Raw genomic sequence first — 27,569 nt, 5'->3', positions numbered from 1 at the left:
TACTAAAATCTCCTTCAGGGTACAAAACTGCTTTATTTGGACAGTTTGCCACACATAGAAAAACTCGACATGCATTTCCAGCCAGCACAATCTCAGCACTTGATGATTACAGCCAATGGCTCAGAACTCAAACTGCAGATGCAGACCTTATTCACAATATTTTTATATGCAGAAAACAAACACATCTAAGTACTTTCTAAGAATATTTGCACATTACATGAAAAGTATAAATAGTATTATATACTGTAAAATTTGACTCAAATAATTTCAAACTATTAGGTTTTAAATAATGAGACCACTAAAGTTTAGTATTTATTAGAGAGCCAGTAAATTATCATATGTAGTAAGTACTAATTTTATATAAAACATATTTGCACATATTTTTAGAGAAATATCACATTTTAAACATGTCAGGTAATTTGGTAATGTTTTCTAAGTTTATTTTTTTAAGTAAAACACACCTGAATACCCAATGTGGTGGGTTCATGTAGGTTAACCTAAAATTTGATTTTTTTTTTTTTTTTTTGACAAATCTTGCTTTCAAAATCTTATTGACATGATCCTTTCCTCGGCATATGATTTGTTTTTACTAACACCCAGATAGAAACAAGTGGGTCTTTTCAACTACCTCATTGACTCGTGACTCCAGGAACTAGCAAGCTTAAGTAGAAGTGAGCTCTGGCTCCTCCCACGCCTGAGGTGTGAGGAGGCCCATTCCAGGCTTCAGGAGAACAGGGTGGCAGAGGGGAGTGGACAGCCATGCCCAGCAGAGTGCCAGCAGAGCAGATGTCCATTGGAGACTACTGTCAACACCTATGAAAGGCTAAATTTCAAACACAAAGTCATGAATTCTTATAAGCAGACCTTAGATAGCCAAAGTCTCTAAGTCAAGTTCCATTTTATTTTCCCCACAAGAACATGCAGGAAGGGAGATGGAAAGGAAAGAATACAAGTAGACTCTACAGTAAGGCAACTGGACACCTCCCATCGCAGACAGAACAAAACAGGACAATAGGAGGAAGAAGCCTGAACAGTGATTATAATTCTACCTTGACCTAACAAAGGTACTAAAATGAGGAACCATTTAGAAGAGCTGGAAAGGAAATGTAATAAAATTATGCGAAAAGATACACAGAACAGACCTAAGAGGGTTCAGATCCGTTTGGGAATCCTAACACTTGATGTCTTCCCCACTTTTAGGTTGACAGCACAAAAAAGGAAGGACAGGGGACAAGCTGGGATGCTCGGGCTCCTCTCCCAGGGGATGTGGAATATGTGTGGCACACATTGTAGAAGCCCAGAACACTATATTCCAAAAGGAAATACAGATACGCCTTCACATCCAGAAGACACAATGTCTAACTTCCAGTCAAGTTGAATGGCCCAGGCTCCAGTCCCCCAGTGTCAGCAACCCTGAGTAGACAACTGACAGAAATGTTTTAAAGGCTAGAGTTGTGTTTTTCTTACAGTAAAGATACATTGATGAGGTTATTTTATCTCTATAGGTCCAGTTCATGAAAGACAGTCAAATTATACTTCATGTACAAAACCAATGTAGTCTAGGATGTTTCCAGAGTGTGCTGTGTTATCAATCTGATGACGCTCTTCGATCTCTCTACTCAGTTCCCAAATTAGTTTCTTCTGAGTTCTTGATTTTTCAAGGATGACCTTCTCAGGGAAGCTGTATTTGCAGAAACGTCCCAATGAATGACATAACAAGCAGGTGGGCTGAGATTCCAAACTGGAGATGAGAGCCATATGGAATTTTGTTGAAACACATTTCTAATAATATAAATCAAATGCATCAATTTTGTAACAAAATATGAACTGAAGACAATTTTCTCTAAACTTTAAATGATCTAACAAAATTAAGAAACTTGGAAGGAATAAAGAACAAATTTCCTGGGAATCTCAACAATTTTCCTAAAAATGTGATACAAATTTCAGTCAAAAAATAATAATCACAAATTTACAGTTACTATTTTGATTTGAAGTACACATTTTACACCATGAATGTGATATCTTAAGACATAAGAAAATGTCATACTTAGATAACAAACCTTTATAACAATTAGGCATTTGAGAAGAAATATGCTCATTTTAAAAACAAAACATTAATACTGAACCTTGCTCTGAAACAGATTCCCCTAACCCAGCTGGAGGAAGTTACTGTCTGGGAGGGCTGTGTCGCACCTTCATGCCTTGGGCTCCATTGTCACCTCTTGTACTTTGGGGACAGACTGTTGCAAAGTTTTTGCTCCATTACATTACAAAGCTCTGAACTTGTGGCTTAAGTTCAATGTGCAAGGCAGGAAATGACCTTCAAGACTTGAGACCATTCAAAGGCCACAGAGAACCAATAAAGAGTGACAATGAAGTCAGAACAAGGTCAGAAGTAAAATGAAGGTGACATTTTAGATCAGGGCTTTCTGGCTTGGCAACCAAGGGCTGTCCGTTACCCTCAGAAATTAGTGTTGCTGGGGAAAGGACCCAGAGCTATCTTCAGATATTCAAGAGGGTCTGAAAATCCAAAATACAAAGAACCATTGTTCTAGGCTCACATTTTTGTCTGTCCCTACATACTTAATGCACCCAAACTTACAAAGACCCGTTCATCCTTGGATAAATTGAGTCAGATTTCTGAATTCTCACAGTGATGTGCGAGACTAAGAAATGGAGTACCCCAAGAAGATACAGATAAAATGAGACACACAATAAAAAGTGTTACAGTACAACTGAGGCCAACATTAAACAAATTCAAGGTTTTACTTAAGTTTCTGGAAATCAACCATCCAATACTGAATGTATTCACATCATCTATTCTCTACTATGCTCAGTAATTACATTACTTCCTAAAGTTATATGACGGGGACAAAAGACCTACTTTTATAATTTTTTCTGATTAGCTAAACTACTTATTTTGAATTCACTTCCTCTTTGAGTCATATACCCATTTATAACATAAAAGAATAAAATCAAAACTCATTGTTAGGAAACATTAGTATTTCCCAAGATTACCCTTAAAATACTACAGTGCTAGTATAAACTACCTGATTTAAGATCACAACACCTACTGCCCCAGGGTTTCCACACACTACCTCATATTCCAATAAATCATTCCTTTCCCTTAGGTTACTTATATATGAGTTTGCTGTCCCCCTCCCCCATCATTTTTTATTCTTAGGCTCTTAAATTTTCCCCTCTCTTGGGTCTATTTCATTTGTACTCAGTGTTCAGAATCTAAGAAGTTCTTTAAAATATTCATTCCAGTAGGGGCAAGTTTTTTTCCTGCCTGTCTTATTCCTTCTGGGTGTATCAAATGCCAAGGCCCAGTCAATACTGTGGCTAGAATTGGCTAAGAGGAAACACCTCTATTGACAAAAGTATCACAGAAGGAGAGTTTTTAAAAAGCCAGTTGTAATGAGAAAGTAGCTAAATAGGCAACATGTTTAGAATAAAAGTTGATTTTTTAAAATCTAATGTTTTCGTTGTGCCATCTATTAGCCAATTCCCCTTAAAAGCAAAAGGGGGTGGGGGAAGTCATGGTGTAGCCTATTTTGTTTCTGAAAAGTCTTGTAATGGAAATATGTTATTAAAAACTTGTTATATACCAATTTCTGTATTACTAGATAATCTACCAATAATAAAACTTGCAATAAATAAATACATTAACATTCTATTGAGCTACCAGTCTCTGTAGTTCCTTGAATTCTCCTCATCCATTTCCTTTGATTCTTTTTCACTTGCTCTGATTATGGTCTTCAAAATCAATCTTTCTGGTCAAGAGTAGGGAGCCAGGTACCAGGCAGGCACTGGAGTTATTGGAGGGAACCCTTTGTAACCTATATAAATGTCTATCTCTTGTGCTGTACACCTGAAACTAATACCAAAAATGGGTTGACTGCAAACTGTAATTGGAAAAGAAAAAAGAAATAGGGAGGAACTTCAGTCACATTTGACTGTCAACATAACTATCTGCCCCAGAATGTTCCTCGGATCTCTCAATTCCAGCAGGATTAGTCCAGAGAAAAAAACAACCACAGGTAATGGCACTATGGTCACCCGAAGAGTGTCTGACACTGCCATCAGGCTCAGTTTCCCATCCATTCTGATGGTAAAGAATGGCTGAGTCTTCACATTCTGGGTCTATATGATAGGAGCCTAAGTTTAAAATAGTGTGTTGAAGAATATGACATACAGCAAGATCTCTTTTTTAGTTTTTTTGTTTTTGGTTTATGAACAACAAACATTTTTTTCTCACAATTCTGGAGGCTAGGATGTCCAACAGCAAGGTGCCAGCAGATGTGGTTCCTGGTGAGAGCCCACGTCCTCATAGACAGCTGTCTTCCCCCTGAAACCTCACGAGGCAGGAGGTGGCGAGAAAGTGCTCAGCAACCTTTTATAAGGGCACTGATCCTATTTATGAGGGCTCACTCTCAAGACTTAATCAAATTCTGAGGGCCCCACCTCCAAATACAATCACATCTGGGATTAGGTTTTAATTTATGAATTTTGGGGGGGTGGGGATACAAATATTCAGTCTATAGTAATGTGTGTGTGTGTGTAGATAGTAAATATAGATAAATGTATATGTGAGGGTGTGTATATGTACAGAAAGATAAATAATAGAGATTGATTTTAAGGAATTGACTTATGCCACACAATTGTAGGGGCTGACAAGTCCAAAACTTGTCAAGTAGGTCGGCAGGGTGAAAATTTAGGAAAGAGTTGACATTGTAGTCTTGAGTCTGAAATTTGCAGGCTATAAACTCGGGGTTTCTATGTTGTAGTCATTTTTTTTATTTTTTATTGATTTTATTGGGGTGACACTAGTTAATAAAATTATATAGTTTTAAGTGTAAAATTCTATACTACTTCATCTGTATATTGTGTGTCTACCATGCAAAGTCAAGTCTCCTTCCACCACCATTTATCCCCACCTTACCCCTTCTACCTCCCCCTTTCCCTCTGGTAACCATACTGTTGTCTGTGTCAATGAGGGTGTTTTTGTTATTTGTTTTCCTTAAACCTTCTACCTTTTTCACCCAGCCCCTCAACCACCCTCCCCTCTGACAGCTGTCAGTCTGTTTTCTGTATCTAACCCTCTGTTTCTATTTTGTTAATTTTGTTCATTAGATTCCACATACGAGTGAAACCATATGATACCTGTCTTTCTCTGACTGGCTTATTTCACTTAGCATAATACTCTCTAGGTCCATCCATGCTGTCACAGAAGGTAAGACTTCCTTCTTTTTTATAGCCGAGTAGTATTCCATTGTGTAAATGTACTACAGCTTTTTAATCTATTCATCTACTGATGGGCACTTGAGCTGCTTCCAAGTCTTAGGTATTGTAAATAATGCTGCAGAGAAATAGAGGTCCATATATTCTTTAGAATTAGTGTTTTGAGTTTGAAATATAACCAACTTTCAGTTTTTTAAGGGGAAATAATCCTTGGAAATTAAAATTTTGTTCCTTCTCCTTTTCACTCATACTATCTACCCTTTGGCCATTTTACTTTCCACCAATTCATTTACCCAATAAAAGAAAAAACAACAACTGAAAAAGAAAGTTGGCTATATTTCATCAGCACTCTGTGCTACATAACAATATCTAATTCAAAAACTGGATTGGCAGCATTTTGCTACAAGTATATTTGGATATAATTTGGGTAGAATTTGCATATTCTAACACAGACCATTCTGAGACCATTTCCAAGTTGAAATTTTATAATTTACCCCCTTTAGGGTTTCCACTAGGGTAAGCTACACTGAAAGATGGATAGAAAAAGAAACTGATCAAATTGTAATGGGAGGATTATATCAACTGCCTTAGAAAATAAAACACCGCATATCTTCAAAAGATAACTGTCTCTGGAATATGACACTGATACTGATAGTGGAGAATCCAAGACATGCATGCCAACTTAGAAATACAAAATTATAATCCTATTCTTTCATATAATTTTTATTAAATCTACCGGTTCACCTATTAAGTCATTATATATACAAAAAACAATAATATCCAGGGTTCCTAAAATATTTCCAACATATTCAACTTAGGGATCCAAGATTCTGAACATGCCATCACCAAAAAAAATTGCAAACCTAAAAAACAAAAAAGAAAATAAATTAAACAATGTCAAAAGGAAAAGACTCCTAGAAAAGGTCAGTATTAACTTTTATAATTTTCAAAATGACATTTTAAAGCTTATGTTTTTTTCTCATCTTAACAGTTATGAGCTCTTAAGTCTAATATTAAAGTTTTGCTTAAAAAACAAGGCAGTTATAAGAAAATAAATATTAAACTACAGTATACTCATACATATTACTTATTTAACATTTACTGAGTCAAAATATCTTTGCATGTACAATTTCAGGCTTTAAATTGAAGTGGAATTAGTTCCCTATCTTCTTTTAAAGGCTACCATTTTAGTGACAGACATTCAGGTACAGAAATAAAATTATTGATTTCATTCTTGTGTAACTCATACCTCTAAAAACTACATTTTTAGCCAATTGATAGCAGTTAAAGACTTTGGGCTTCTATCATACTAACTTGTAGCACATGGAATGAGAAAGTTGACCTTCAAAATTCTTCTAACCTCAAAAAGAGTCAATCTATTATTTGAAAAAATAATAATTTTGTTTGGGTAAAGGAAGTAATGAGAATTTCTAAAAAATAAAAACAATTAGCAATCACTTATTAAAACATCAATATAAAAAAGTGTACTATACAAAGAATTCTATAGGCTTAAAAATCTTGCTATTTAAAACCAACCTATTTAATTTTTCCACAGAAAATCAGGAGTTCAGAGTTCACATCTCCAGAAGAATAAAACACATCAGGAGATAAGGTAAAACAAAGGAACATCCTATTGTACATGGTTTTTCTTTAGAACAAGGCTGGGCTGGCTTATTTAAGTATAAATTGAAATCACAGATATAAAACCATGCCTCTTTAAGTCACACTAAACAGTGCCTAGATTTATATGGCATGTGAATAAGTCTATCATCACAGAAAGTCACATACACAAATAAAAAACACAGAAATTTTAAATCACTCAATATCTGAGAAAACATTGTTTGTAAAATGCTATTTGTAATACTGTTTGTAGAGAAATGAGGTCGTGTTTAGAACTTAGTGAAAACTGAGCCTCTAGAAGAAAATACATGGAAATATTGTCAGTTCCTTAAAATTTGTTCTCTGTGCTACCTCTAGAATGGAACGACAATTTCATCTTCTCAGTATCTCATCAATTGATCAAATGCATAATTCAGGCTAAATATAAGTAAATTTGTGATACTATTAACACTGTTACATGTAGAAATGAAAAATGAAAGAACATAAAGAACCATTTATTCTGAAAGAATGGGTTAGTGTAAAATCTGAACTTGGCAAAGAACCTATTAGAATTCTATTCCCAGAAGATTTGGCCTAGTAATTGCCTTATAAGCCCTGCTACATAACATATTTATCAGAACATGGTCCACTGGAATAAACTTAATAAGAAGCCCCCCACCCCACCCCATGAAGTTCTGCTGTAATGAAAAAAAGTGCTATTACCTTCAACTATAAAATATATTTTGAACTAAAATACATGTGATAATTAAAGCAGAGTTAACTGTACAACTAACATTCTTAATAAGCACTTTACATTTAAAAAACATATACATGACACATCAAAATTCTTTATGACAGGAAGAGAAAGTTGTGGCAAGAGTCCTTACTTTCTAGTCTGAATAATTTCTGAAATCTAGGGTTGTTTTTAAGAGCAAACCCTATTGGTTTTCAAAGGAGGAAGATGATTTCAATCTGCAAATTCATAATGGCTCAGGTATTTTCATGCAGTAAGTATTTTGTTGCTATAAGTAGCTCAGTAGAGCTAACTTTTTTAAAAGGTTTTAACAACTCTAAAGGGTTTAATTAATATGTAGATGTATACAATTAATCCTTTTGTGAAACATCTGAACCAGTTAATACCTATTCAGAAAAATTTTTTTTTATTTTTAAATTTTACAAAGGAAAGAACTGGGTAGGAGGACAGGCGCGGGAAGACACGAAGGCCTCTCTCTTTGGTTTGCCATTACCATTCTGTCTGCAGTGGTTTCAGGACGAGGCGATCGCCACACCTTCTAGTCAGAAATCAGATGGCCTCAAAACAACCTCATTGTCAGCCTTAGGCCTCATGTCTTTGGCTTAGAGCTAAAAATAAAAATACATGTGAATGAATGTTCATGGAATGAAATCTCTAACATGATACTACAATATAAAATATTAGACGCCAATTTTCATCACAGATGAAAATGTACACATTTCTATCCAGAGCATCACAATCCTATTTAGAATGGAAGGGTGCTCTTCTCATCCCGTCAGCTGCTGGGTATAACAACAATTTAATTCCCAGGGAGGAGGATTTTATTCATCTCCTGAGATTATGAAATGTTAGTTGCTGTTTTTTACAGAGTTAAATGTAACAATATCAGTAATGAAGCTAATGACATTAGCAACTTAGCTCCTCTTTATGCATATAAAACAAGGCAAGAAAGAAAATGTGGCAGGCAGTTAGACAAGAGCAGAGCAAGGACAATGATAGGCCAGGTACAGAATGTCACCAGGGCGGAAAGCCCCAGGGTGCCTAGCAACAGGCAAAACTGGGAAAACAAGGACCTCGCCCCAAAGGTAACCTTTATTTCCCTAGCATATTGTTGGTTATGCAGTTTAGACCCCCTGCCCTTTCACAGAGCTGCTCATATGGCTCGGACCCTCCCCTGACCTTTCCTCCCCTTGCTGGTTGCTAGTCACACAGCAGAACAAGGGGCTAAAGAGTGGCCTCCTGGACTCCAGGGCAGGCCCTTACACGGCCACTCCCTGAAGCATTAACCCCTAGGGATAACAGCGAGGTCTCAGTTGTGCTTCAGCCCCAGGCCCAGAGAAGCAGCCAAGCCAGACGAGTGATGCCACGATGCCACAGCTGGCATGAGGACCAGCTGCGATGACTACCAACACTGGCGCTGGCCAATCAGTGGAGTGGAGACCATGACCCTGAAAGAACACACCTGGAAAGCTGATGAACATTCTACTGAGATCCTCCCCGGAGACCTATCCTAAAATCCCAGCCCTTAAAGCCCTAAGGATGGAGGACCAGAGAGGAGCTTTCTGGAACACAAGCATACCCATGCCTTTCACCATCCCCGTCCCATGGGTGCGTTTTCCTTGCCTCTTTCTTCTAAGCTCCAAGGGCCCTTATAGCCTCTGTAAATTGTTTTCTGAGTCCATTTCTTTTACAGCTCACTTCTTCTACCTCTGTGACTTTCTAAGTAAACTTTCTCTTATAGTTTGAGTCTTGGCTTTGAATTCTTTCTCAGCCAGAATTCAAGTACCAAGGTTGCTGAACCAAGGTCCAGTCTGACTTGTCCTGGTGCCATTTTGGAACCAACAGAACATGTAATGTTGAACCAGAACAATGGCCTGGCCCTAAAACAATCTTTTTTGACTGTTTGGAACTCGTGGTACCAATAGCAATGCTAGTAGAACATGACAGACTAACCTGTTTCTACAGTCAGTCAGGCATTCATTCACTCCACAAATACTGAATGTTGCTAAGCACTGGAAGTCAAATACCGCATATGAAAGATGAGTTCTGAACTTAGCATTTTGTTTCCATATTTTGGACTCAAATCTGGGCTATATTGCTAAAGAAAAAGAAAATGAGTTTTGTTTATATGTTTCCATGACAGGAAGGACGGCAGTATATATAACAGAATGAGATGGTAGGATTTAAAACAAAATCAACTGAGAAGCCTAAATCTTATGCTGTATGTGACCCCCAGTCAACATTTGGTCTCTTAGGTGAAGCTTATGTTTTTAAAATCCTATACTAATCCTGAAAATTAATTCTCCTTCATTTGGAGAGCTCTGGCAGTTTCAAACCCATATATAGATCTCAGACTCTTTTGTAAGGTTAACTCAACCAAGCACCTTCAAAAAATCGCTTAAGGTAAGAGTACTTAATGGCCCCTAACTATAATGTAATGAAGACAAATATTTATGAATTTGTTACACCCACTAAATTAAATAGAATTAATAAGTTATCTCTACAGTCTATACTAACATTATTGATTGATGTTTTGCATTTGTCCTCTGGTTCTATGTATAGCAATTAAATTATTTAATTTTGTGGGAATATGGTATATTACCAAAATACATCAAAATATGGGCACTTGATTCAGATTAAGCCCTATGTTCATCTAAAATCAAAAGCAATAAACACACTTCTGAATTATCTTATCTTCCATAATTTTTCATGTTGAGCCCAACTAAATTTAATCTAGACAAATGTTACAATGTTAAGTGGTCTGACTCTTAAGTTTATAGGTCTCAAAACCACGCTTTAATGTAATAAACTGTAATTTAAGCTTAAATATTTTGAATAACAAAGAAGCGTTTTAAGTCATATTTAGGTTTTAGGCTATGGTTTGTCTCAAGTGAAAACATTAAAAAACAAAATCAGTAAGATTTGAGAGATCATTTCCCACTGATGTTCATAAGATGATTCTGTAAGTTTTATATTTTGATACATTCAAATGTTAATCAAGGAAAACTGTGATGATCCTATTTGTCAACAGTCAATTCTTCCACCTTTACCAAGTACATGGCTCATTCCTGCTCTTTTCAGTTGCAATAAATTTCAGAGAATACATAACTCTTAGATGAACTTTCTACTTTAGGCCTTAAACATTCATTTATTTGTTCCCAAATTTGTCCTGCATCAACAAAGAGAACCTATCATTTAGCCCAAAGCCCTTCTCAACTCATCCTGGCTGCTATTCTTTCGCAAAAACTTGAAAGTAGGTGAGAGGTTTCATTTGCCTCTCCAAAACTCAGATCTTTCCCTCAGTTAACTTTTTATCTTCATGCATGCTACTACATTCACAGCTTCATTTCTCTTTTTTGCTCGAATCATAGTTTTTTGTTTTTTTGTTTTTTTGTTTTTTTTGCTATACAAGTTACAGTTCCCATGATTTTCCCTGAACCGATCCGTCCAACCCCAATAGAGCAACTACAACAAATACTTTGACACTGGTTCTTCGAATTCCACAATTTTCACTATTTCCACTTTGGTCAAGGCCTTTAATGATGAAGTCAGAAGATGTGTTTTGTACCTTATTAAGACAAGTAACTTTATACTCAGTTTTAACTTATACTAATCATAAAACTCCATTTGTCACCTCAAGAATGGTCCATTGAGGTCTCCCAATTAATAAGATCAGTGGATTCCAGTAAGTTAGTTATAAATTTCAACAAATCATAAAATTAAATTTCTATAAAAACAATGTCTATTTACTTAAGAAAATTCAATATAAAATAATTCTCAGGAATATCATTACCAGAGTTTAAACTGATTTTTTTTAAACGGAAAGACTCTCACAATACATTAATCCAGAAATTTTCTACCAGTGTGCTGCAAGAATTTTTTCTTAAAACATGTAATACTGACTATTTAGTCAGGAGCACTGGGCTCTTTTCCCACAGTCAAATTAAAAAATGACAGCAGCAAACACAACAAAAGCTGTCTGGTGTGAATGAAACAAAATTATATCTATTTTTTGGTGTGCCACAGAATTTTAATAGAGTTTATGTGTGCCATGACATGGAAAAGGTTGAAAATTCCTGCACTAACCGAATTACTGAACACTGTGGTCCCGGGAGTCTTAGTTTATTTTTTGCTCCCAGCACTTAACGGATTGGATTCTAAGATCTCTCTTCTGACACATATATCTCTCATCTCCTAACCTAAGCAAAAACCATAAGCATTCTATTTTATTGTTCTTGTTGTTGTTTCTTTTTTAAAAGATTTTGTTTACTTATTTTTAGAGAGGGGACAAGAGACAGAAAGAGGGAGAGAAACATCAATGTGTGATTGCCTCCCACACACCCCTCACTGGGGACCTGGTCGGCAACCCAGGTGTGTGCCCGGATTGGGGATCAACCCTTGGTTCGCAGGCTGATCCTCTGAGCCACACCAGCCAGGGCTAAGCATTCTATTTTTTAAAAGAATAAATTAGAAGCTGTTTACTTCTTGTATTATTTTGTTGCAGTAGCACTTTTAACTTTCATGGGAACCCTACAACATCACATACACAGCTTTCCCAACTCAACTCCAACTTGTTTTATCTAGATGGTACTAACATCACACATACATCAGTCAGAAAATCGCAAATGAAGGATTCTGCAAAAGTGACAGTGCTCAAAAAATGAAGCTGAGACAATAGCTGGTAGAGTTAAAGCTGGATTTCTGCCTTTATTCCTTAAGTCAAATAAATTCCAAATACATCACATTTGAAGTTAAATCCTGAAACTATAAAAATATTTAAAGAAAACATGGGTAATATTTTTAAAAATAAATTTTAAAGCACAAGAACTTAATCATGACTTTTAACCTAACCCTAATTGATTTTTGAAAAGGCAAAAGCCAACCCAAACAAAAAATAAACAGTAGGCTGATGAAAATATTAACAGCAAATATTAATATGCACAATTTTTACAAATTGCTAATAAAAGGACAATCCACTAAAAACCGAGCAATGACTACAGACATTCACTGGGAAATAAAAATGACCTATAAACATAGGAAAATACCTCCAAAGTTTCCCAAAAATATAAAGCAAAGTGAGATGCTAATAGACAATGATTATCAAGAGCATGGGAAATGGGCACTCAAATATTCCATGGGGAGAGGTGCAAACTGCCACTACATTTTTGAAAAACAATGGCAATAGCTACCAAAATTTAAAAACCCACTTGCTTTTGACCCAAAAATTTGATGGTTAGGACTAGATCCTTTGGATTTCCTCTCACGTGTAATCAAAACTATTTGTATAGGGAGACTATAGTAATACTACAGCAGTATTTTTTTAAAAATAAATTTATTTATTTTTAGGGAGAGAGGAAGGGAGAGAGAAAGAGAGGGAGAGAAACAACAATGTGCAAGAGATACATTGATTGGTTGCCTCTTGTACACCCCCAGCTGGGGACCTGGCCTGCAACCCAGGCATGCACCCTGACCAGGAATCGAACCAGCAATCTTCCAGTTCTCAGGCTGGCGCTTGATCCACTGAGCCACACCAGCCAGGGCAGCAGAATTTTTAATAAACCAAAAATGAAGGGTAAAAAATTTGGAAAACAATCCTAAAGTCTGTCAAAAGAGGGTGTTTTAAAAAAAGTGTTACATCTCATGTAGCTGTGGAAAGGTGTCCTAGTATTTTGCATAAATGACACTGTGAACAGATATATACTGTCGTTCATGTAAAAAAAATGTTTAAAGGAGTGCAACACACATGAGTAAGAAAGGAAGGAAACAAGCATTATGGAAGGCTAGAAAGTGAAAACTTAGAGAGTGCGGGTAAATACTTTTTACTTATCACTGTATAACATCTATTGTAATTTTTGTTACATGAATAATTAGTCTAGAACGTCAATGTTTTTCAAGGATGCTTTGCTATTTCAACATTTCAAAACTCTGGATTGATTTCTTAAAATAGAAAGGGGTTTTCATAGCCTTGAGTCAGGTTTCACAAGCCACCCTGTGAATGTGAAAATTCGCTGGGGGACAGAACCACACAGGTGCTCGGCTGTCACCCTTGATGTTAACTGGCACAGGCTTCTCAAACTTGGGAACTACTTGCTTCTTCTAATGTTCTTAAATCGGCGCAGCACACTACGGCATGCAAAGTACACTTTCACGCCTGACTCCTATAAATTTAGGAGCACATTACAAGGTTTTCAGATTACTTTTAAGGACTTAATGGACTACCCAATAACAACTCAGCGTGTGCCACAAAGTTAGTCATCAGTTGTTCAGCAAATCCCCTAATGCCAGGGAAACAGTGCTAATCCAGTAAAACAGTGCTGTTGCTATAAATTTCTGCAGTGCTCTTAGACTCTAGGTCCAAACCCAGTTCCTTTAAAAATACGGTCTTGCCATTTTATGAGACACCCACTATTACAGACAGAGTACCTCAAATTGGTCAGGCTTTCCACAAAAACATCACTGAAGAAAATCAGTCTCCCAGGTAGGAAACAAAGCAAAATGCGATAAAAAATATTTGTCCACTTTTAAAATGATCTTAACTCTGCCGTTCTTCTCTCATTTGTCCCAAATCAGCATTGATCAGAGACAGAAGTTCTCGATTATTCAGCAGGACAAGAGGAGGCACAATGACGCTGGCACGACTAGATTTTGGCAATTACAGGAGCCCTCCACCCCCCAAACTAGCAAATGGGTCTAACAATTACAATGCATAGTTTCTGACTGTCAGCCATGGTACACTGACCACTGGGTATGTCCATGATTTTGAACACTTTGCAACAGCGTTTTTCTTTAGATATTAAGCCACTGTAATTGACAGTGTTGTAGCATTTATCTGCAGATTAATTCATATTACCTAACTTTACCTGAGCACTTACTAATTTATTATTTCCAAACACTTCTCTCTCTCCTATCTAAGGGTAAACAGGAATCTTCTTTCTAAGGATAACTCTTTCTCTACCACATAACTCCTGTGGAACCTTAATCCATTAATTATTAGCTCATTCATTTACGTCTTCAGTTTCACTTGAATGTCCCTTTCCTTTGGCCTACAGACACATTCAAGTTTCCTGATCCTAAGACCAATCCATGATCCATTTCCTTGAACACATCACTGATTTCAGCTAATGTCCTACCTTCTTTTTCTTTACTGCCAAACTCACAAACTTGAAGTGATCTATACATTTGTTCATTCATTCAAAAATATTTCCTGAAAATTGACTACATGCCAAGGTCTAGGGGTACAAAGTGACATGGCCTCCCCTCAGGGAGCTTATAGTTCTATTATACAGAAATTCAGATACATTTATGGGTTCAAAATGTTAACTGTCAGGAAGTAAAAGCACCTGAGGCCATGACAGCGCCAAAAGGCAGACTTAATTTAGATTAGGCTGCCATTCTGCACAACTGCAGTGGGTGTTCTTCTTGAAGGCTAGGTGTGCCAAGGTGCACAGCTCTTGTGGTCTTACACAGCAGCCCTGGGGCAGTCTCTTGGAAGAAGTGGCATTTAAGCTGAGATCTAAAGGCTGAACAGCAACTGGGCAGGCGCAAAATAAGAGAAGCAACATTCCAGGTAGAGGGCAGTAGATACGTGAAAGTCCTCAGACAGGAGAGAACAGGGTTACTGGAGAATCAGAATAAGGGCAATGTGACGAAAACACACTGAAGAAGAGCAAATGCTTGAGCCAGATCCTCCAGCCTTGCATGGCACAAAGAGGATCTTAGACTTTATCCTAAGTGCAAGGAGACTGCATTCATTCATTCCCTTCCCGACTTACCTCTCTGCAGTGTGACCTCTACTCCACCACTCCCTTAAAGCTGGCTATGTACTCCTAATACCCGGAGTTTTCTCAGTTCTCATCCATTGACTACTCGCTCAGCTTCTGAGATGACTTCTATCCTGAGCTTGAAAGCAAGAGCTGTCTTTCTTTTTTTTTAATCTTCCGCTTCTCTCAGTATTTAGCTCAATATTTTGTACACAGTAAGTGTTCAAAATTTACACATTGGACAGATCAGTTTTGGAAGAAAACAGACTGATGAAAAGTTAATTACAACAGAACAAGAATTCAACCATATCTAGTAAAACTCTTTACTAAAAGTACATTTGAAATTGCCTAAACTTATGGATTTGCCTTATTTTCTCTTAGTGATAAAATACTTAATGAAGTCAAACAAGAAATGTGTTTAAATAAATGCCCTATTACAACTTTAGTCCAGGAACAGAACACTCAGATCACAGGGCATGCTCCATGCTTAGCACAGTACCTAGGTGTACGGCACCAAGTGTTTTCTCACCTGCTTCTGGGAAGTAGGGCAAGATGTCAATTTGCTAGGTTCAACATTTAAGGGTTCTGCCCACATTCCACAAGAACTATTGATACAGACTTAGAAAGGAATGTGATATTTATTTTTAAAAGTGTATTACTATATACTTTTTAACTATAATTTAAAAACTCCAAAAAAATAAAAAGTAATATACTTCCTCTAACATGAGCTGTAAATTTTTCAGCTCTTTGCAGGTATTTTTATGCCTACAGCATGATCTGAGTTGTGCCCAGAATCAGCCCATCATACAATTAAACTTAATTAGATGTTTTCTATACAAATAGAAGTGTAATTTTGTTGTTCTTGTACTAAATCCCCCATATTATATGTATTTTATAACCAAGAGAAAGAACTCTATAAAATTTAAACATACTGATAAAAAAAATTCTCATCGGCTTCGTCCTGTTTTAAAACAGCTTAAAGACCAAATTTCATACATTTTGAAGTTTAATGTGCATACACATCAGAATATTTCTGCTTTCCAGTGTCTAGTTTTCTTAGCTGATTAGGATGTTCACAGACCTTTGATGGATGCATCAGTCCTAATAAGAGAAAGATACTGTGTTGTCTAAAAGATGATCAGATTAATAATTGAAACATGCCATAACTGGGCAGGGGATACTCTGCTCATGATGGGAAAGTATGGTATTTGGAATTGAAAAAGAAAGAGAAAAAAGTTCCAGTGTTGGAAAACAGAATCACACTGACTTAACATAGAAACGTCTGTGACAAATTCATGCTTTATGAAGTGCAGGCCACAGTGTTTTTAATATTAACTTTAGTGTTGGATAAATGTGTCATTTATTTGTAGTTCCCAATGACACAGGCCACAAGTGTACAACTCTTTTTGGCTCATCAGGAAAAAAGTATATAGTAATTAAGAATACTGATCCACAGTAAAAAATGGTTAGTATTTTCCTGGGCTCGGTCAGTAACTGTTCTAATTAAAGGAGAGCATCTGAGGGGGACTCATGTACTTTAACTTCCTACAAGATACTTGCCCTCTGAGGTCACAGCCCATCCAGTGTCCTTTTCTGTGAAAAGCAGTATCACTCTGGCAGTCAGTCAGAAAGCTTCAATTTGCCACTCCTCACTAGCCACATCCCTCTCTTCACTGAAAATGTCCATTAGTAATGAAGGGTGTTAACAGCAGCCACTATAAGCCCATGATCGACAAATTTAGTGTTCTAAACTTAAAGACAAATACGGAAAATTTCAAATGTATACAAAACAGACTAGTGCAATGAACCCTCACGTGCCCACACTCAGTTTCAGCAACTATCAACATTCTGTCATTTTTTATCCACCTGTATCTTCACCCACTTCCTCTCTCTTTGACTTGATGAGGATTATTATTTTCCTTATTTTTCCTTGATGTAAAATATACAACTAAGTACTTTTTTTATTTTTTACCATCTTAACCATTTTTAAGTAAACAGTTCAGTAGTATTAAGTATATTCAAATTGTTGTACGAGCACCACTATATAGCTCCAGAACACCTTTCATCTTGCAAAACTGGAACTGTTACAATTAAACAATAATTGCCCATTCTCCCTTCCCACTTCCCTCCAGAACACCATTCTCCTTCTTTCTGTCTCTATGAATTTGACTACTTTAGGTCTCTCACATAAGTGGAATCGTACCTTATTTGCCCTTTTATGTCTGGTTCCTTTCACTCAGCATAATGTCCTCCAGATTCATGGTGGTTTTTTTTTTTTTTTTTAATGTGCCCTTCCTCTTTAAGGCTGAACAATATTCATTTGTACATACAGACCACATTCTGTTTATCCACTTATCCATCAATGGACACTTAGGTTGCTTCCACCTTTTGGCTCTTGTTAATAACACTGCTAGGAACATGGGTGTACAAATATTTCTTCAAGACCCTGCTTTTAATTCTTCTGGGTATATATCTGGAAGCGGAACTGCTTGATCATGTAGTAATTCTATTTTTTACTTAGTGATAAGCCACCATACTGTTTTTCATAGTGGCTATACCAGTTTACATTCTTACCAACAGTACCCAAAGATGATAATTATTTTTAAGACAAATGGCACTTAACAAAAATTTGAAGCTTACAAAGTCATTTCACATATATTACATAATGCTTCAAAGACAATTGACTAGCTGGGAGTCCAGATCTGTTGGCAAGCATTCAAGATCCTTAACAATCTATCACCAGTATTTCCAGTTTCATGTAGGGGACCGTTCTATGTGGTTTCGAGAATTGTAGCCCCACCCATGAGCCAGGCTCCTAAGAACCTTATGAAACTTGACTGGAACACCAGGAAGGCCAGAGACCGGCATGACTTGAAGGCCACTCAGAAAGTTCCCATGGGAATTGGATTTAAAGGATGCATATTATGCATTAGAGCTTGTTCTGCTTTTCGTATCTCTTAGTTAACTATAAACAGTGTGTAGCAAAAAAACGTGTAAAGCCTGGCACCTGATGTCAGTGTGGCGCCAGGATGTCTAACAGGCCCTGACACAGAGTGGCCACTGTGTTCTTTACATTGACATCTGCAACTGCCAACTGTAACCCAAGCACCTAAAGCTAATGATAATTCATGAGTCTTGACCTCGTATCTCCCAAATCCCTTCCTCAATAAAAGGGACTAGGAGAGAATATTCAAGCTCTTCTCCACCAGAGAGATTTGCCACCTCTCCTCCTCCCAGACAAAAGACAGTATCCAGGTAATTTCATTCTCTCTCATCCGTGATCCTGAAATCTCTGCTGGACAGGGAGTTTTCACCGAGCTGGGGCATTGAAGGCAGCCCACCTCAGTTCAAATAAATGTTATGTTCCCATAAGACTGATGTAAGCAGGCTAAATCACACAAATATCAGATATGCAGCTATCAAAATCTAAAAATATTAATAGTTCGACTTAAAGGACCCAAATGAAAATATAAACATAATGCAATGATTACTGTGGCTCTTAAGGGAAGACTAACCTTAAAACAGCTGTGAATATAGTAACAGGTAGCCTTAACAGATACCAGCTACACCATTCGATAACTCAGATTTCTGATTTTCTGTAGATTCCACTGACAGGATGAGGGGGTGGTGGGGTGGGTGAAGTAAATGGGTGTGCAGAAGATAGCTAGCTATGAGGCAGCTTCCAGGGAAAGCTAGAAGCAAATCGAGGAGAGAGAGCAGGCAATGCATAAAAGCTTATCAATTGGAAGGCTACATAATTTCCAGGGCCTAGTGAGTAACGAAAATGCAGGGTCTTTGTAAAAAAAAATTAAGAACATCAAGATAGCAACGGGAAAACATTAAACCGAAGTGTGAAGCCATGCACCTGCACAGGTTGCTTGCCCACGAAGCCAGCCTGGCATACTGAGCTGAAGACCAGCGGCACAAGTACTGCTGCTCCAGGCAGCACAGCAGGGAAAGGCAGAAGTGAACCTCTTACCTCTAAACACAGCAGGCACTCACAAAGGCCACTGGCACCCATGGTACAACTGGCAGGGCACAGCGAGGCCAAAATCAGTCTTCAGGCATTTCCAGGTTCATTTTTTAAATAAAGGTTGGGAGGTGAGGTGCATAAACATCTATTAACACAATTCCAGGGTTGAAGACTAGACTAATCACTAGGGAAAAGACAGAAGCTTTCCAGGCAGGAAACATACAGAATTGATACTTCTTGAAGGACTGGAATGAAAAAGACGTGGAGTCTATCACTACCCAAGGAAGCTAACATGGCTGCCTGAGAGCGAAAGACAAGAATCCTTCAAACTGTCTCTGAAATACGTAACATAGAGAGGCACAGAAAGGCCAAAATTGAATTTACACCTATTGGCTAACCGCTCAGGGTTAGCCATGGTCTAAAAACAAAAAATCCTGTTAGGCAAGGAAATGGAGGAAGGTAGGGCTGGACAAGACAAAGTTTTAATAGCAGCACGTGTCTTGGGAGAGTTGAAGAAACAGAAGTCTAATAGTGAGAAGAAAAAAAGAACCTCCTGAAATGACCACTTGTCAGTTATGCCGCCATTCCAGGAGACAAACGTGTTTACTTTCAAGTTCATCTTACAACTTCCGAAATGTTGTGGTAATATGGAATGGAAGACTCATTATTTTTAACTTGTTTTTAACCATGCACGTTAATTTATTTTACTGATAGCTTAAGCCAAATACACTTTATGAGAAAAGAAAAACTAAATTCAAAAAGAAACTTCACAATAATATGTGGACAGTCCTGTTTTTTCACACCACCTTTGGTATTAGAAGGTATATTAGGAACTGAAACCCGAATTCAAACTTTTTTTGCTTTTATTTCTAATATAAAATCAGATAAACCAATTAAACATTGAGAATGATTTAAATCTGATGTTTCTGATAATGTCCATAATGAACAAAAGTAGATTCATCTGTATTTCGTTTTTGTTTTTTAAATTACTTAGTTTCTCACTATCATCTCGAAATTCAAAGGGTGACAATAATTTAATAATGAACTACTTACCTTGATCTCAATATAATAAAGAATGTACTTGCAACTTATGAACTCAAATAGCACAAAATATTTCTAATAAATGACTACCACTACAATTATTTTCCAAAGTATTATCATTTTCACTGTGTCCCTGCAACATCCTCTGTGCATAAGACTGGAATAATTGGTCCATTTTTTAAAAGGAAAAAACTAATCTAAAAAGATTAAGAGTATTTAAATGACTATAGTAAAACAAAGCCTCTCATATCCAAGACGCTCTGTTCTCTTAGTAAATCAGTGCATATAAACCATGAAAAAACTCTTTTAAACCAAAACACATTGATGTCCTATCTCCTTCCCTCTGGAAACTATAAAGCAACAGACAACATATTCAGAAAAAGGAGAATGGGCTGCCTAAGATGCTGAGAAAAAAGGCTCCACATTCATCCCTCAAAGAAATAGAGCTCCAGGCAGAGCCAAGGGGACATAAATGGAGAAGCTAAGTGGACCCTAACTTCTTCTGTCTCAACTGTGGAGTGCTTCATTATCTTACTCTTAGGATGGCAAAGCCTGAATCTTTTCATTACGAAAGATCTAAGGTCACGTAATCCAAACGTTCACCAGTGCTGAAATCCCAAGTCTAGTGTCTTTCAACTTTTGCTTAAATATTTCCAAGGACATAAAACTGCTTCCTTGAAAAGTAATCTTTTCTACTTCAGAGCAGCTCTGTTGGAAATAATTTTAATCCCATACAATTTAGGAGAATTAATAATATCAAGATATGTTAATTATTTGTTTTTTACTGCTCAATAGTAAGTCCCGAGGTCACATATTTCCAAGGTTTGTTATTTCGGTGGTTCTACATAATCAAAGACCCTGGCTGGTTTGGCTCAGTGGATTGAGCGTCGGCCTGCGAGCTAAGTGTCGCTGGTTCGATCTTCCAGTCAGGGCACATCAGAGAAGGAAAACTCTGACTCCAAAAAACCTCCGCTGCCTTGCGGCATACCTCTTCAGGGGAAAGGCTAAGGGAGTAAACCCCGACAGAAAATCCGGAGCCGGAGTCCCTAAGGCGGTTTGACGTTGTAGTCAACACCGGCAACTCCTGCGGCGCACCTGAAGCCAAGCTGTATTGACTCCGTCTTTCCCTTGGACCCTTCAGCTGTGAAGAGAGGGGGGGTCTGCTGCATGGGCAACAGCAGACCCTCCATATCACCCTGCCCAGGCTCTGTAGCTTCAGCTTCACTGGAGAGACTCCAGCGTCATCGCAAGATGTCGATTCAACACGGGAGGAGACAGATACCGTGTCACTCCCGAGTTGGACTGCACAGCCATTCTCGGCGGTGCAGATAGACTCTTAAGAAGCTACACCATCGTCTCTCGAGACGGACGGCTGCCGACGACGACATAATCAAAGGCCTAGGTTCCCTATTGTGTTCCCCTCCTCAATCTTAAACAAGGTGAAATAGTGCATAATGAAATGTTGACTTGTCTGCTGCACCATTTTTTTTAACCCCGAGGTATAAGTTATAGAAAACAGAGATTTATAGTTTCCAGCAAGTTTACTGGAAATCAGGATAAGGATAGTACCAGAGAAGCAACACAGTATTAGAAAGTATGCATAGAATTGTGGTATTAAGAACATGGAGACAATTAGTTCTACTATACTGGTAGTAAACATCTTAAGAGGGTCCCAGACATTTTATGAGAAGGATCAGTAAACTAACAGTGATCAAGATGGCAAAATATGCAGATATGAAGTTATATAGAACAAGAGAGTGAAATGAGAATATTTAACTTGGAGAGGAAATTTAAGAGTCATTCATTCAACCTTCATAAAATGCTTACTATATATCAAGACTCTTCAAGATGGGAATGAGATAAGGAAGGAAGGGAGGACCAAGTATCACCTCTGCTCTCTCCAAGCTAATACAGTCAAGTGGGACGCAGACCATTAATAACCAAGAACACTTGAGTGATGTAAAGTTAAGAAGCAATGTGGGATTAGAAGCCTCAGTGGACTAAAGTGATAGAGAGAAACAGAGGCTGCTATAAGGTTGTCAGACAGGTCTCTCTAAGGTGGGTTCATCTGAGTAGAGAATCGATGTGGAAGGTATACAAAAAGAAAACAGTAAAGAAACAGGCATATCAGTACTAGAATAGAACCTAAGATAAAAAAATAAAATAAAATAAACAAGATAAAGAGGAATATTTTATACTAATAAATAAAAATAACCCACTAAGAATATAAAAATAATTAATTATATATATATCCACCAATATGGGTCCCATAAAAATTTCAGAAAACTTGACAAACATTTACTGATGAAAGTTTTAACAACTCTTAGTCTATTAAGGCTGCTGTAACAAAATACCACAGACTGGTTACCCTATAAACAACAGAAATTTATTCCCTGAAGTTTTGGAAGCTGGACATCTAAGATCAGGGTGCCAACATGATCAGGTGAGGGTAGGCTTCTCACTGTATGTCACCTGATAGAAGGGGGTTGAGGAAGCTTTCTCAGGACTCATTTATAAAGGCACTAATGTCCTTCATGTGATCACTAATCATCTCTCAAAAACACTACCTCCTAAGACTATCTATCCTCTTGGGGATTAGGTTTCAACACATGAATTTGGGGGGGACACATTCAGACCACACCAAAACCTTTCTCAGAAAGCAACATATCAACCAGCAAAAATTAAGTAAGAATATAAAGGATTTGAAAGACCTATTAATAAGCTACATTATGCATGTTTGTACCTAACAAGAATACACATTCTTCCCAAATATACATTTGCATATTCAAACACTGATTATGTATTAGGCAATGAAGAAAATTTCAACATATTCCAAAAGAAAAACCAACATAAGCCAAATCTGCTAGCCAAACTGCATGGGAGCTAAAAATTAACAACGAAAGGCTAGTCAAAGACAGCTATTTACTTGGAAATGTAAAACACCCTTTTTGAATCCAAAAGAATATAAAAGTGAGTATTTTTCACTAATTAGAAATGAACAGTGCAAAGATGACTACAGACCAAATGTACTGTGCGATGGAGTCAAAACCACAATGCAGGCATCTTTTAGGAGTTTGATCTATAGTAATTCAAAAATATTGGTATTACCTAAAATTTCTATCCTTTTCAGCATTGCTTTGATTCATGAGGTGGTCATGCCGAGTTATCAGTGAAGTGTACATAGGTAAATTTTTCGAGGGACTCTGTCTTACCCCATAGTACTGTGTACAGTGAGATTACCCACAAGCAAGCAGCTCTGGCTCCAGTGCAGTTTTGCCACACCAACCAGCCGTGGGTGCTGCATCGGCTATTTAAATGCTCCAAGTCTCAGTTTCTGCGGCTATAAAATTAGGAGACTGAGCTAAATTAGATTATCTCTAAAGGCTCTTCTAACTTTAAGAATTAAATCATTCTATTTGCAGTAACTTCATGTTAACCCATTTTGAAAGCAAGCTTTTGTGTAGTGCACGCCTCCTGTTTCCACAACAGAGTTCACTATACGTTAACCTTTTTGTAAAGACAATCACCCTAATGAATATTTCCTATTGTACCATGTGCTTTAAAACAGATACCACAATTCAAAAGTGAGAATAAGATAAATTGCTGCCTTCAAAGAAGACTTCCTTTTCATCTGCCAAGTGATTTCTCAATTTAGTAAGATAGATTATTGGGGGAGGGAGGGCTCTCTTCTTCTTTCTGTGGAAAATACTCCTGGTGTTAAAAACTTGAAAGTTTATTCGGCAGTAATGTTTGTAAAAATATTTAAGTAATTTTTTTTCACTGTTCCACTGATGGGACTTTCAAAAAAAGTGTTGTCATCTGGTATTTCTTGAGTGGCTCATCCTTGGCTTTAAATGTTATCAAAGGTCTATAGATCTGCTTTCGATTCACACAGGCAGACCACCAGATGCTCAAACCATCTCTTTTTCAAGAGTTAATAACTGACTCTAAAATTGAATGACAATATTCATGGGGCATGGATAACTATAAAATACCATTTTTTAAAAGATTACAAACTTTAGTGTTAAATGTTATATAAGTAAGTTATAATACCTTAATTCTACCTGAATTTTAAATCCCAAATCTACTCCTTTTGAAGTTTGCATTTTCACCTAATATTTTTAAATAACAGTGAAAAGGAGGACTAGGAAACAAAACAAAGAGGAATATTTTCTACCCAGCAAAGTTAACTGTCCAAAGAATAATCCTTTCCATTTTTGTGCCTGTTCACAATAAATGTAAGAGAACAATTCAATCTTCACTTTTAAAAAGCTCATCTATTTGATATATAACAGGAGATTAGGAAAAGGAATATTTGAGATACAAAGCTCAAGTGTCAACTCTAAATTCTTAGTTCCAGATTGCACAGGAAATCCCTCACCATATTTCTTTTAAAATGGGGGGGGGGGGCTGACAATAAAGTAAAATTAATTATTCAAAGTCACAGAAAAAGCAATCTCATTATATATTTAAAACATATACTTCTGGAAAGACAAGTAAGTCCTTTTCAGTTCTAGAATTTAAAATCAAGTAAAACTACTTAGTGGCTGGTTTCACTTATTTATTGAGGGGGAATGCTGTTAAACGGTTCACTCTCAGTTTATAGTTTAATATTTTAATGCTTCCAAAATGATATATTCTTAGTAAATAGTTAAATTTATTTCCTCTTTACTTTTCAGTCAAGACCCAAGTTTGCAGTTTTTAAGTTTCCCAAAGAACAAGTGTTTTACAGTGGTATTTACATTACGGCAATGTGGTAGTTCAGCAAGTCTTCAAGGGGAAATTCAGGTTCCTCTCTTCCCAGCAGTCCGTCCACCCTCCTTGGATTCACCAGGATCTGGGGCAAGAAGGACCCGTATGTTACAGAGAGAGTGCCAAGGGCACTGATACGGAAAGGAAGGGTTCATTCAAAGTTTGAACCCAAGTGGTGTGGTCTCTCTGGACTTCTTTAGGATATGGGGGCTAGGGGCTCCCTACTATAGCTAACATTTGGCCTTTTAAAAAAAATCACTGACTACTCTGCAATAGTTCTCATTCCCACCTACTTGGGATCTGCTCTGACCTAACTGCTCTGTGCACTCTGCCTGCAGATCAGTTATTGAGAAACTTATATGAAACACTGTGTCTCCTTCAGGCTAAGATACATACTGTGGCCCTTCTATCACAAGCCATGAGACATACAAAGTGAGAAGTAACACAGAAGTAACATGGAGGTGAGAAGTAAAGTTAGAGGGGCCTTTATAAAGAACACTGGATCCACATATGTACACATCTACCAGAATCACTGTAACAGACTTTTTATATTCAGTGGTTTTTTATATTCCACTTTACTAACACCAATCTTGTGGGAAAACAAATGTGTTTCCAAATAGTAGATTCTATTATAGTCAAACTACCTGAATTCAGACCAGAAGACCAACAAATGATGTCCTAATGTCACACACAATATAAGTATCTCTCTAACTAAAAGGTGTTTTCAGGTTCCCTAAATCCTCTATCAACTGCCACTTTGTTTCATGTATTTTCAAGCACACCTTCCTCCCTGGCTTGTCTTCTTCAGCATATTTCATTTCAAAGTCTCTTCCATCTTAAAAACAAAAACAAACCCCACAGTGAATTCTTTAATTTTTTCCCAAGCATACAAAGTGCCAGATGGAAGTTCTTCAAAGAATATTTGTTGAGTAAATGAAAAGTTAGAGGTACATTAAAAAGCTGTCAGCAATTCACAGGAAAGAAATACAAATAAAAAGATGGTCAATGTTATAATAATTAAAACACTGAAAAATTATTTTTCACCACCCAGATTGGCAAAAATGCAAAACTTTCTGTCAGTGCAACTGTGGAGAAATAAGTACCTTTTTACATTGCTGGTGGGAGTTCAATTGAGTACAGCCATTATCGAAGGCAATTTGACAATATCAAAATTACACATGCACATACTCTTTGACACAATCAGTAAACTTCTAGAAATTCATTAACATTTGTGGAGATTAGGGGTGTGTGTGTGTATGTATGTAGGTGTGGCATACATAAATACACTTACAATATTACTCATAGCAGTGACAGTAAAAGATTTCAAAAAATGTATTTGTCCATCATAAAAGGTATAGTGTGCTACTATTTATGGCAAAAAGTAAATATACATATACAGTTAATATATATACACATTGTATGTGTGTATACATATATATAAGGACACGCAAACTGCATTGGATACTTGAGAGGAAGAGAATCGGTGGCTAAGGGCCGAGGATGAAAGAAATTTTATGATAAACCCTTGTGTATCTTTTGAACTTTATGCCAAACCATTCAAAAGTAATTTTTAAATATTAGTTTTACTGACATAATGAGATTTAACAATGTCTCCAAGAAATTTTTCCATGTCATAAATTTAAAGAAAAACTCAATGCCTCCAACATGCCTTTTATTTTACTTATGACTCTCTTCCTTGTATCTTACATCTTTCAACTATATTTCAATTGTTAAATCCACACACACATTTCCACATAGAAATCTAAAAAGACATAATCCGGATTAAAAACCTAAAAGAAACAGATAGAGGGTATAGTTGCACTGTCTGTGTAACAAATACAGAGAAAGACTGGGATTTGTAAGGCTATAGAAAATGAAAGATGTTCACTGAGTTGAACCAAAACACATAAACACTCAATTCAATACAATCTCAAACCCCTAGAATTTTTTTCCACTGGAATTATAGCTAAGAACATGGATTACCACAACATAACAAAAAAAATCCCCAGAAGAATCTCTAAAACAGGGTATTCTGAGGGGGGAAAATGGTAACCTAAAAAAAATACAAACAAACAAAAAAACAGGACAACTGTAATTGAAAAACCCAAAAATAAAATTAAAAAAAAAAAAACAATAAAATAAATTTAAAAATAAAAATAAAACAGGGTACTTATTTACATAACTAGTGTTATTCCCTAGCACTGCTGACCCAAACAGCCATGTTTTCTCTATATTCTAAACTCCAGAACAGTGGACCTTCCACTTCAGTTTTGCTAGGCTCCGCCCCCCGAGATTCAGGTTCAGTAGATCTGGGGCGAGGCCAAAAATGTGCATTTCTAACAAGCACCCAGGTGACAGAATGCTACTGTGCCAGGACCACACTTTGAAAAGCACTGATCTAATACAATCAAGTAATCTACTAGTCTTCAAAGTGAAAGCCAGTATA

General features: G+C 36.9%; 1 protein-coding gene across 6 annotated transcripts in view; it reads right to left on the bottom strand.

Annotated features, from left to right (window-relative positions):
* Nucleotides 1-822: 822 nt before the first annotated feature.
* Nucleotides 823-27,569, bottom strand: part of XKR6 (XK related 6) — a 69,475-nt gene continuing 42,728 nt past the window's right edge. For 2 of the 6 annotated variants that reach the window (XR_016513417.1, XR_016513418.1), the window contains 2 exons: nt 8,091-8,205; nt 5,947-6,107 (listed from right to left, as the gene is read on the bottom strand). Coding sequence is in view for 3 of the 6 variants with exons in the window: in XM_090288972.1 (XP_090145098.1) it covers nt 1,531-1,741 (211 nt within the window). In the remaining 3 variants the exon portion in view is untranslated. Of the gene's footprint in view, nt 1,742-5,010; nt 6,108-8,090; nt 8,206-9,550; nt 9,687-25,113; nt 25,209-27,569 lie in introns of those variants that run through there. The other 4 variants (XR_016513419.1, XM_090288972.1, XM_090288973.1 and 1 more) reach the window with 4 other exon arrangements.

The sequence above is a fragment of the Furipterus horrens genome, unplaced genomic scaffold (assembly GCF_987537825.1).
Source record: "Furipterus horrens unplaced genomic scaffold, mFurHor1.1.pri manual_scaffold_10, whole genome shotgun sequence".
NCBI lineage: Eukaryota > Metazoa > Chordata > Mammalia > Chiroptera > Furipteridae > Furipterus > Furipterus horrens.
This window is presented reverse-complemented; position numbering and strand designations above follow the sequence as displayed.